The sequence below is a fragment of the Pundamilia nyererei genome, unplaced genomic scaffold (assembly GCF_000239375.1).
Source record: "Pundamilia nyererei isolate P.nyererei 1_Seehausen unplaced genomic scaffold, PunNye1.0 scaffold00108, whole genome shotgun sequence".
NCBI classification, from domain to species: Eukaryota; Metazoa; Chordata; class Actinopteri; order Cichliformes; family Cichlidae; genus Pundamilia; species Pundamilia nyererei.
In genome coordinates, this window is record NW_005187509.1 from 1576037 (window position 1) to 1589277 (window position 13241).

The 13241-nt window shown below is 43.0% G+C and overlaps 1 protein-coding gene across 1 annotated transcript in view; it reads right to left on the bottom strand.

Annotated features, from left to right (window-relative positions):
• The window catches only part of mtnr1al (melatonin receptor type 1A like), a 42176-nt gene extending 29348 nt beyond the window's left edge, over positions 1-12828 (bottom strand). Inside the window, exon 1 of the mRNA XM_005741231.1 lies at positions 12320-12828. Coding sequence (XP_005741288.1) covers positions 12320-12581 — 262 coding nt within the window. The 5' untranslated portion in view covers positions 12582-12828. The remainder of the gene's footprint in view (positions 1-12319) is intronic.
• Positions 12829-13241: the final 413 nt, after the last annotated feature.

The following is a 13241-nucleotide window of genomic DNA, read 5'->3' on the forward strand; positions in this document are numbered from 1 at the left end:
AAATGCAGCAAGATATTTAAAAAACAGTTTTGTTGATTAAAAAACACTATATCGGATTCATATCGGTATCGGCAGATATCCAAATTTATGATATCGGTATCGGACATAAAAAAGTGGTATCGTGCCATCTCTAGTTTGGAGGAAGTAATTATTGAAGTTAACTCAGAAAAATCAATTGGAGAAAAAGAGTCTAACTTAACATCAATTGTACTAAGAGTAGCTGTAGATAATATTACATCTGTGGGATGATTATTGGTAATTTTTTCTCTAATGATAAAAATTTTATTTGTGAAGAAGTTCATCAAGTCATTACTAGTTAACGTTAAAGGGATTGTTGGCTCAAAAGAGCTCTGACTTTTTGTCAGCCTGGCTACAGTGCTGAAGAGAAACTTGGGGTTGTTCTTATTTTCTTCAATCAGTGACGAATAGTAAGATATTCTGGCTTTGCGGAGGACTTTCTTATAAAGCAACAAACTATTTCTCCAGGCTAAATGATGATCCTCTAAATTTGTGACACGCCATTTCCTCTCCAGCTTACGAGTAATCTGCTTTAGGGTACGTGTTTGAGAATTATACCATGGAGTCAGGCAGCCTTATGGTCCAAAGAATACGATAATTCCTCATGTTGTGTTTAATGATCATTTTCTGTAGAACTGAAGACTTGTGTGTCTGATAAACTCAGCAGAGCATAAATCACATTATTAATCTGAACTTTATTAAAATGCTTTCCGCTGATCTGCACTACCTCTTCCTCACTGTGACAAACACAAAAAAGACAACATAGTTAAATACTTGAAATACTTTAGCCTCTAGTATGCATGTATATCATCAGCATATATATATATATCTATATATATATATACATTTATATAAAAAGCCATCTGCTCAGCTTTGCTTGTCATGATTCAGAGGATCCTCCCACCATCCCAACTCTGAAAACTCTTAAAACTGGCCAAACTCCATCTGTGAGCACACGCTGACCATTAACATATCGTTAGCTTCATAGCATAAGTGCCTAAGTCATTTTTTTGTGATGACATAGGCAGACGGACAGGATGATGCAGCAGTGGTAGGGGAGTAAAGTTAGGCAAAAATCTCAATTTGACCAAAAAATGACTTAGGCACTTATGCTATGAAGCTAACGATATGTTTAAATATCTGAGTATTACAGACTTCAGGATGAAGTGTTGTGCTGTTGTTTCAGAGCAGATTTTTTTAAAGTAACTGTGGTCCTGTGCAGATAGTTCATGAAAAGATGGCATATAGATTACTCATTTATGAAATCATTTAAGTGACTCATAAAATGCTAAAATTGTCAAAATATTAAGAGGACGCAAAAGAAATGTTGTTTGTTAGGTTTATATTGTTGGATTATCATTTATGCTTAGAAATATATACTCATATATGGTTAGAGGTATAAAATCGATTGCATAATTATGGAGGTCTGATCCTTAGCAGTCTGCAAAGACTCTGTGTGCCTTCCAGAGTGTTCTAGCATGCACACACATCCTAGGGTCATGAGAGAGGTCGTACCTTCTCTTTCTGATTTATACTATGGGAAGACACCTACTCTGTATCTGCTTAAGTATAAGAGCCCTTTGTTTAGGTGGACCGCTGGGCTCCTAGCACCAGCTTTGGGGAGTCACAGGGTCATATCTTGACACACACACACACGCCCATATACATACACACACACACACACGCATATCTACACATACACACAAACGGTACTTTGTTCACATGCCTATGTAAGACGTCATATGTTAACGAGACTATGCATATTCATGTAATCACAATAAAGAGCAGTGCTACGGGGGAGCTAACTGAGAGTGACTGAGGTTCAAGCATCAGGAACAGCACTCGTCACGGTTCTCTCCCTCGTGCACGAGCAACACAAAGAGCTCTAGTGACTTGCGTCTTGCTTTTGACATTGTAGTAGAATTGTCTTGGCGTTCCAGCAATAGGTTTATGCTAGATGAACCTATCATTGTTTCTTACAAATTTAACAAATTTTTATTACACCAGCAAGTCTGGCTCCTGTGTCTCATGCATATCCAAGGTGATATGACACATGCATTTGAAATCCAGATCAGAAGCCAAAAACTAGCAACAAGAAAAAGCTCACCTCCACTCAGGTGATCAGAAATCGAGATGCAGGCAACGACTGGAAGCACAATAACTGGAGACACATCCAGCTCCTCCCAGCAGAACATGAAACACCTCACTAACCCACATAGAAAACAGGTCTTCCCTGGATCCGTCATCAAGCTGGCACTTCTGACTGACCAATGTCATGGCAGGGTGTATGTCAACCAGATGTGGGCCAGGTCTGGCAATGATGGCAATATTTATGTTCCTATTTTCCTATTTTAGTTAGGAGACCCAAATGCCATGTTGTAATACTATACTGCTATAGTAGCTAACGTTTCAAATGCAGGTTTGACGGGTTTGCCGCAGAGTGGCTGTAGCTCAGGAGGTAGAGCAGGTTACCTACTGATCAGAAGGTTAGTGGTTTGATCCCTGCCTCCTCCAGTTTGTATGTCAAGAGTGTGAATGTGAATGAATGCAGTTAGGAAGCATGTAGTTTAGAGAAAGTGTGTGACTGCGGCATGTTGTATAGAGCTCTTTGAGTAATCTGACAGAGTGAAAAAGCGCTATAAAAGAATCAGTCCATCGACTGTCTGACCGGAGTTTTGTCATGTTACTTTTGCACTATTACGTTTGGGCACATGTTGTTATTACATGGCTTGATTAAAGTACACATTAGGCTGACATGTGGGGCCAGAGCTGAAACTGTTCTGGGCCAGCACAGGGCCAGCAGTGTGTCTGCAACTGGCCCGTGGCTGCACACAACTTACACATGGCCCACATACCGCAAAGAATGACGGCCCTTTGGTGGCCCAGACCAGGTTTGCCAGAGGTGATCCGCAGATGGGCCAGCACAGGACCACCAGTATGTCTGCAACTGGCTTTGTGCTGGCCCATATGTGGGCCACCTCTTGCAAACCAGATCTGGGCCACCAAAGGGATGTCATTCTTTGTGAGCCAGTTGTAAGCACATTGTGTGGGCCAGATCCGGGCCATACCAATTTTGCTATCTGGGAAGGAGGTGTCCAGCAAGTCAACCGGCTCTGACAGAGCTCTTCACCTGGCCTTTGAGGATGAGCCAGGACACCTTTTAGAGGATTCGTTTCTGGCCCTTGTATCCTCACAGCTGTATGACCACAGCTCATGGTCACATTAGAGGTCTGAAGGAAGCAGAAAACCTGGCATAGCCCTGACTCCATTCCAAATTTACTCTACTTAAGCGCTGCTAGCTTGAGCATAAAAAATAATATTTTATTTGCTGTGCAGTAAAGATCCTTGAACTGTGTTTCAGTGGAGAAAAGTAAAACTCCACAGGGCGCAATTCAATTCATTCATGCACACTCCACCCTGGGTGAAGCTGGGCGATTTGAACCCCCACACTGTGCATGGTCATGGTATTTGTGCGCATGTCTATTAAATACCGGACTCATAAAGGTTTTGCAGATCCCAGAGAGTAGGAGGCTTAATGAGATGAAACTTAGCATCATGGAAGTCATGTGACCACAGGCTAAAGTTAGCCTAATCTCCCTGAACAAACATATCCTGAAGATTTTTATCCACAGAGCATTTTTTAGCAATAATGCAAAATCCAATTGAGTTGTTTTTGCTAATGAATCCAGGGTGAGGCTAACCTCCAGGCTAGCCTATAAAAAAAGCACGTCAGAGAGTTTCTTCTGAAACCTGTGAGTGAACTTGCAGATATGTCCACATGTTTTTCCTGCAGTAAGAGCATTTTGTACTGGAGCTGTTACTCGTGAATATTTGAGATGAGCATTTGCGTCTGCAGTGCTAATGAAGGGCAGATGTATGAGATTCATGAATGAAGCAGCTTTGTGTGGTTTGCCCAATGGGACTGTTCTCAGAAAAGTTTGAGCTCTGCTGATGTTCTGAACCTGAGATCAAACAGGACAGTCTGACTCAATCAAATTGATTGCTGGACACAGCGCACAGTTTCAGAGCCAGAAAATGAGCTGAACAGGTAGAGTTTGGGCAGTCAGCCAGTAACCCTTGACGCTGATACACTGCACTTCCACCCATGTTTGAACAGTCCCTCTGAGACCTGAGCAGAGCAGCCCAACTCGGAAATTACTTTACATATAAAATCTCTGCTTCTTTTTCAGCACGAGCAGCTGAAAGAAGAGTTTGCAGGTTAGGAATGAAGGTAGTCTGTCAGGCTTGTGTAGATGTGGTGATGAAGTGTAACACCAGTGATCAGGGTAGATGGAGAGGGAGAGCAGAAAAATGGAGAAAAGAGGAGAATCATTTACCCTCAGGAGAGGAGAGAAGGATGCAGTCGAGAGGAGAAAATCTGAGAGATAAGAGACCTGATGGGACAGGAGGAGGAAAGAAAAGAGCAATGAAGAGGAGAATCATTGAAAAGGAAGGATAAAAGGACACTGTGGAGAGAGGGAGAAAGACGAAAAGTTGGAGAGGATGAATCAAGTGGAAAGGACAAGAAAGGCAGGAGAGAGGAGAAAAATGGACATGCAGGAGAAGAACCGTGAAGAAAATTAAGGAGATGAGGCTACTGAAGAGAAGGGAGGAAGGGGAGGAAGAGGAGGGATAAGAGAGGACAGGATGAGTGATCAGATATCTGAGGAGGCAGCGAGAAGAATAAATGACAGAGGTGAATAATTCATCCAGATTTCCAACTTTTATCATTACAACCCCGGCTCAGGGATCAACAGAATGTGTTGGTTTAATAACTTTTCACCACAGCAAGGTGATGTTCTGGAGATCAAGTGTTATGGAATAACTGGAAGGTGACAAAGAATGATCTTGGATAATCATCCCAGTCTTTATTTACCCACTAATTCAAACAAGGGCGGCATGGTGGTTAGCACTGTTGCCTCACAGCAAGAAGGTACTGAGTTTGATTCCACCATTAGGCCGGGGTCTTTCTGTGTGGAGTTTGCATGTTCTTCCCGTGCGTGGGTTCTCGGGCTTCCTCCCACAGTGCAAAGACATGCAGTTAGTGGGGGTAGGTTAACTGCAAACTCTAAATTGTCCATAGGTGGGAATGTTTGCCAGTTGTCGGAACATGCAAAACAGTGCAAAAGTAACATGACAAAACTCTGTTCCGACAGTGAATGGATTGACTCTTATATAACACTTTCCTAGGTACCTAGATTACTCAAAGTACTCTATACAACATTCAGACACTTTCTCCTAACTGCGTGCTTCCCACACATTCACACTCTTGACATGCAGACTGGAGGAACCAGGGATCGAACCGCTAACCTTCCGATTAGCACGTGACCTGCTCTACCTCCTGAGCTACAGCCACCCAGTGGTAAACTGTAAACCATCGCTAGGTTTTGGATAAAGTATACATTCACAAACCTGTCAAACCTGCATTTGAAACGCTGGCTACTATAGCAGTATAGTATTGCAACATGGCATTTGGGTCTCCTAACTAAAGTAGGAAAATAGGAACATAAATAGTGCCATCATTGCCAGACCTGGCCCACATCTGGTTGACATACACCCTGCCATGACACCGGTCAGTCAGAAGTGCCAGCTTGATGCCAGATCCAGGGAAGACCTGTTTTCTATGAACCTCGGCCACATGACCCAAACCACAATTGAGCCAGATATGGCATGCCATCACATAGACAGTGTCATCTATGCCAGGCCTACCTGGGCCATATCAGGATGACATACGTCTTATCATGCCAGAAGTCAGCCAGCAGTGCTGGCTTGATACCAGATCCGGGCCAGACCTCCTTGCTATGTGGGAATGGGCAGTGAGGTCAGTTAGGGGCAGCTTCACAAAGTCTTACAATGCTTCTAAATAAGAATACTTTTCAAAAGGTGTTCGAATTCACTGAGAAGGCTCGTCTAGCACAGCGTGAAAAGTCTAAGGTTACATCCACATTAATGCGTTTCGCATTGTTTAATCTCCATTTTGGCCTCCTGTCCACACTGAGACGACGCTTTCCCCAAGGAAAAACGCATGGTTTTGAAAATGCTCTTGAAAACGCATACATTTCAAAACAAAGCTGTCCCGTCGCAGTGTGGACACTCGAAAACGCAGACTTTCTAAAACGATGATGCGTTTCAGTCATGTGAAGCGGTCATGTGACCAATTAACCCTCTCAAGGAAGGCGTTGCCGATTTGCAACAGTTAAAAATTAACAACCTGATTACCCCACATACATATTTTATGAGTTTTTTTTACTCAGAAGTACCACTGCAGGACTTGGTTGTGCATTAGCAACAAAAAGTTTAATTTGAGCCTGAGAGGGTTAAACAAAGATAGCAGCAGTTGTTTTGTTTGCTTTCAATTTTGACAGCCCTGTTAAAGATTAGTATCAGTTTGTACATGTTCCTTTTCTTCAAATCATTTAATTCTCACGCGCTTTGGCAACTTTGTACTTTTGTGTTACTTGCAGCAACAACTCCACCTCATTGTTTTTCCATTTAAAAAACTTGGTGCTTTTCCCCAACCTTTTGCTGCGACGTTTCAACGAGCCGTAAAGTAAATAAATGGCAGACAGAAATGAGGCAGGCCAAATCTTCTTGTTTTTCTTGCATGCGCAGTACTGGAACGTAAGCATTTTCAGCCGTTTCAATGTGGACGGACAACTCTGAAAACGACTGAAAACGCTAGTGTGGACGCGGAGCATTTTCAGACGAAAACGCTGTTTTCAAATATATCTATAGTGTGGACATAGTCTAAGACCAGGCAACAAAGAAAGTTTGACTTGCTGAGCATCAGAAACACAAGCAAAATACAGAGAGTGTTCTCAGCGGCCAGAAGAAAGATGGATGCCACACAGAGAAGTGTGGACAAGTGGGTGAAAAATATGTCTGACAGACAACTCACCCAAGCAGAGACAAATCCCGCTAGTGGACTGATCACAGCCACAGAAACATTCATTCGAAACAACATTGCAGACGTGGAAGCAGAGCAACTACGGACAAAGGTTTTGGCCTGTCTCAGCAATGCAAAGCCCCCAGTATCAATACAGTCATCCCACATAAACTCACTCACAAGCTGGCAACACTCAGCCTACACCCCACCTTTTGTGACTGGCTACAGGACTTTTTGACTGGCAGGCCCTGTCCGTCAAGATCGGCAACAGGACTTCAGCCAGCATTATTACAAACACTGGCGTTCCACAGGGTTGGTCCTCAGTCCCATGTTCTACATCCTGTACACCCACAACTGTGTCGCCTCCAATAGGGATAACACCGTACTGAAGTTCGCGGACAACACAGCAGGGATTGGTTGCATCACTGGAGGGGACGAAGTGGCTTATAGGAGAGAGGTGGCCGGTCTGGTGTCATGACAACAACCTCACCCTCAACACTGATAAGAGAAAAGAGATGATAGTGGACACAAGACCTCACCAGCCGCTGTTTATCCGGGGCTTTGAGGTGGAGAGGGTGAGCAGCTTTAGATACCTGGGCGTCAACATCACTGAGGACCTCACCTGGACACTGAACACCACACAGCTGGTCAAGAAGGCTCAGCAGCGGCTGTATTTCTTGAGGAAGCTGAGGAAATTTGGTATGTTGGCCAAGATCCTCAGCAGGTTCTACAGCTTCATTGTGGAGAGCACACTGACCAGCTGCATCAGTGCATGGTATGGCAGCACTACTGCTATGGACTGCAAACGCCTGCAGAGAGTGATAACAACCGCGGAGAAGGTCACCCCGCTGCCCTCTCTGCAGAGCATATACCATCGCAGAGTCCAGAGGAGAGCTGACTCTCACCCCAACCGGTCGCAGCAGATAGCCACCGCTCCCTGAGCCTGGTTTTGCCAGAGGTTTCTTCCTGTTAAAAGGGAGTTTTTCCTTCCCACTGTCGCCAAAGTGCTTGCTCATAGGGGGTCATATGATTGTTGGGTTTTTCTCTGTATCTATGAAGCGCCTTGAGGCGACTTTTGTTGTGATTTGGCGCTATATAAATAAAATTGAATTGAATTGAACTCCATCCTCAAAGACCCCACACACCCCGAACATGGACTGTTCACACTTCTAAACCTTTGTCCTGAGGGCAGAAGTGTCCAGAACATCCCGACTGAACAACTCCTTCTTCGCCACTGCTGACTCTTGAACAGCTGACCTATTTTAACAGTAAAAATAACCTTTGCACATCACATCATCTTACATATCAAACCAGCATATTAAGCTCATAGCTCTTTTGCATATAAATCTATTTATCTGTTTCAATTTTTGTTGTATGTATTTATTCATACTGTTTATATTTTATTTGTTCTAGTTCTATTTGTACATATTAACAGGCATCTGTGTGTGGACAGCAGAGAAAGAATTTCATTGCATAGAGAAATGCTTTTCTTTGTACACATGACAATAAACGTTTTGAATTTTGAATCTATTAATGTGCAAATGCACTGTTTATAAGGTTGGGGAAACCTGCAGAACTCACTTGGATGAGTGACTAAACGTTTCTCCCACTAAAAACGTCCAGATGAACAGAATCAACCTTTTGGGACTTCCTTACCTTGATGATTGAGCATGCATCAAAAGATCAGACAGAATATTTACAGACTACAGGTCACTTAAAATTAACATTTGGCACAAGCAGCTCACAGAGATAATTCCAGGTGGAGGAAACACCCAGTTTCAGTTTGAGTGCAAGCTTTAGGGATAGACAGAAGGAATAACTCTTGAGGTTAATGAAGCCAACTTTTGGGTTGGCACTTTTTGGATGTTGGTGTATGTGAAATGGGAGGGTCTTTAAATGAAAATGACTAACATTGACTTTTGAGAGAGAGAATAAAGCATTTTTTTTATCATGCTGGTTGTTAAAAAAGCCTAAATTGGCCCAAGAATGGAGCAGCTACTGCTTTCTGTATTGCCTTTTACCTGTAAGTAAAAAAGAGGCCACACCCCTAATAATGCAAAAGGGGAATTTTAAAAACATCCTTCCTCATACAGGTGTTATGAAAGGGGAAATTATCTATAGAAACTAAAACAGTTTGTGTATCAGGCTGTAAATACGTTTATTTTTACATGGGAGTCTATCCGTTTTTTAAGTGATGACGTATGAATCCTGCTTCCGAGTCCAGACTACTCTACGTTTATTAAGGCTGTTGTGTTTTTAACATGTTTTAATGATTTGTATCTTGAAGTCAGTAATCACTGTTTACCTTTCTCGGGTTTTATTACCACTATTCATTTTAAAGCTCAGTTTTTAAACCCTTACGATGTAACTACATCCCAGCCCATGCAGGAGTATATTAATGGCTAACCTCGTATTGTGGATGAATTATCTCAGTTGTTTCTCCTGACTGAAGTTTGGTCTCTTTACAGCATCCTGCCATGTGAATGCATTTGTCCCTAACCATTGGGAACACTCACGTTAACTTTTATCGAGTGGAAAAAAGTTAGCGTTCATCCTCCAGCTTCGGTCTGTTTATATTATGCTAACATAGCTGTGTAGCTAGCCACCGCATAGCACATCATTATATACCAGCTAGTGCAGCTTCAGTAACCCTACTAACGTCACTGCTGTTTAGTTTTCTGTCTTCATTTATGTCTGAAGTGATAACAGAGCTGTACGTTTTAATCTTACAGAAATCCCTCAGTCAGAACATGGTATATCATCTTTAGATGGAAAATAGTGAGCTAACGTCCTGCTAAATTCTAACTCCGTTAAATTTCAGAAATTCTGTTTTCATGGATGCTTGGATGTTTAACTTTACTGTTACACCTGGTAGAGCAGCCACACCGATCATTTAAACAGTCAAGAATTTATACAGTGATCTCACTCTCAGTGATGCTGCAGTGTTCGTTTGATTTAGGGACCTGAAGCAAAGTTTGGACCCAGAAACAGCTAATGACGTCAGACTTAAACACCAGATGGGACTGACTCTCTGCTGCTGCCTCTGCTGGACACTAGAGGAACTGTAGCTCTTTGTTTTCATATTTGCTGCATAGCAGATACACTTGTTCTGTTTGGAGGGTTAATGATGTTCATTAACAGGTGTGCTCACATCTGTAGACGACGCTCTCTTTTTCTGCATTTTGTCGCATTATTTTATCATAACTCTCTAAAAGAAGAAGATCAGTGCAGAGGTCTTATTTGAAGTACAGAAAAACAAGATGAGGGTACAAAATGATCTTGTAATCAATTAGCTATACAGTGTAAAGTGGATATTATAGATCTACCAGCTTCTATAAGGTATAATTTCTCAAATGTGCAATTATACCAACCTTCGTGTGAATTTTAAAAAGACTGGAAAAAGAAAGTCTTTCTGTTATCTGGAGTTTCTCAGCAGGATGTAAACCCACTACAGTGTCAGTGCTCACACTTTAAGCACTCTGATCCTTCAACAAAGAGAAAAAAACCTCAGATGCAGCAGGTTACTTCAACCAACTCAAACTAAACTCTTCATCTGTTCCAGTCTTCCTGTGTGATCGAGTAGTAATGATACGGTGTCCATGATAATACTAACAAAAAGGTAGTAATGCTCTCTCAGATCAGCTGACAGTTTGAACAGCACCATGAAAACTGCTAAACGAAATCATGAAATCAGATCGAAGGTTCAAAGACAGGTTTTGATTAGTTTAGATTACATTTTAAAGATTGAGGACGTCCACGTGGAGCCTCATCCATAGAAATGCTGCTGTTATAAATGCCTTTTAGTACCAGACATTAAGAAATGATGGTGGAAATGATGAAGCGAGCTGTTTCATGCCACATTTCAGACAAAAACAATGCACATTTTTTAACTGGAGTGATGACTGCTTCTGGTTTTTTGCACCAAGGGAGAAAAATGTGACACTGGAGATTTAACTGAGCTCAGGCCTGAAAGAACCGTCCATCAACACGACATCAGAGCCGTACAAACGCAGCAGGACATGTGGCCACAAGCAAAAGGTTCAGTGTTAGACTGTTACTGCAAAAGTAATCTAATTACTTTCTGCAATGACTAAGTAAAGTATGCATTACTTTCTTCATAATTTATTTTTCTGGAGGTTAAACAGCGGGGCGGCGCATCTTGTGTAAAATGTGTTGATCTCCAGCACCCTGACCTGTGCTGCGTATTGCTGTGAGGAGAGACTACGAGCAGGTGCAGCAAGTCTGAAACCCCGATGAATTGATTTTCCTGCCTGGACTAATTCTCCTGAGGTCTTGCTGGACGTCATGCATCACCAGAATGTGAAAACTGCCAAATAACTCATGGGGAAATATGTGAGTATTGAAAAGTGCAGTGAAGGAGTGTGAGTGCTTTATCAGAACCTGTGATGATGATGTGTTTGATGAGCAGGAGGTGCTCAGGTGCTTCTGAAGTGTGTGTCGCTGTCAAGAGTTTTACTCATCGATCACAGTGAGTCAGCTGTCAGGCTGCCAGCGCTTCGTTTTTCTCACACCTCAAACGTGTCAGGGAGTCTCGGAGAGTTTGATCCTCTGCACGAGCCAACAGCTCATCAGTGCCTGAGAGCCAAACTTCAGACTCTTCAAGACTTTCACAACAAAAGAGCTATTAAAGGAACTCATCAACCTGTCAGGCTGATGTTAGAGTGGCTTCTGTGAGGACTCTGGGGTACCACATGCTCTTTTTATTTCTCTAAATATTCTTGCAGGTCTATTACAATAACCAAGTAACTGCACGATTATGACTGTTTTATGGTTTTTATAAGATTTCTCAGTTAGGATATCATCAAAATATCACGCAAACATACTGAAATACACAAACATGAAAGCATGTCTGAGCCATCGCCCTCAGAAAAATGGACCAATGGATCAATCCACTCATTTTTAACTCCCAAATGATTAAATTCCTATGTGCTCACAGACAAACACAGGAGCAAAGAGAAGTGCTTTCATCTCATCATTGGATCCATCAGCCAATTAAACTTTATTAGCTTTTCATGCAGGTTATAGGCGCTTCACAGGTGACTGAAATATCTAATAAAACAGAACAAAGGACACAAAAGATGATTTTAAACCAAAAGAAATACATGCAAAATGCAAAGCTAGAGTTTATTTATCTTGGAAAACTTGGAAAATGCCTGCAGCACAAAAATATAAAGCAACCAACTTGCAAAGAAAAGTAGTATTATTCAAGCAGAAAAGAGTTCAATAAATGAAATCAATAAAATTGAACAGAAATAAAACGATTCATGCTGGGGACTCTTAGAGAGACATTCACTGATGTAACCGAACATCTGGCCACATCTGTTCTGGAATCACAAAGTTCCAAAAACTCAAAGAAATCCTGCTGACGAGCATCTACCGGGAGGTCAAGTGTACCTGCTTTCCTGAGCTTCCTGTTCCTGAACACGGAGACGATGACCAGCAGGTTCCCGATAACATCCACCACGATGGTCGCGATGAGGACGCCGGCCAGCAGGGTGGCCACCCAGGGCACGGCGTGGTGCTGCGGGGCCTCTCCTCCCGCGGCCGGCGTGGAGTTGCGGGGCCCCAGGGTGCCCGTCGCCGCGGTGGGCTCCCGGTCCTTCAGGGGCATCAGTTGCGGGAGGTGCCGGGGGTCGACGAGTCGCATCGGGTCCATTCAGCGTCACGCGAGGGGGTCAGAGCTGCGCGCGACGCCGCCTTCGGGCGTGCGGTTGTCCGGGTGAAGCATGCCGACGCGTCTGCGCAGGACTTTTCCCGCCTCACGGTTCAGTTACAGTCACAGCTCCGCGCCGCTGTTGTCACACTCACGTGCGCACAGACGCCTCTGTCCGCGCGCAGCAACTCCGCGCGCTTATAGCGCCCAGCCTGCCCGCAGCCGCTCTACGTCTCCGTCTGAGGAGAGGAAGACAACTCTAGCACTGTCTCCTCTGCTCCTCCCTCCTCCATTTCCTCCTCCCTCCCCTCTCTCTTCTTCTTTTACTATTTCTCATCTCTTCTTCCCCTCTTTCCTCCCTCTTCCCCTGCCTCCTCTCCTTCCTCTCCTGCTGCATCTCCATCTTCTCCTCTGTTGTGCTGTTTGAACCATTCTAATGGTTAATGTTCTAAATGATAATAAATGCCCATTCTATTATTTTCTATTGTACTGTATTGTGAGAAAGAGGAAATAAATCAGGAAGGTAGAAGAAGTGTGGTTAATGCTCTTGAAGTGCACAGCAAATTCAAAAGTGTTAAATGTTTCAGTGTTAATAGTCTTCTTGCAAAAGTAGAGTTAATTTTACTCTAAGCAGAGTCACATTCTTTTAATGTAACTCTGAGG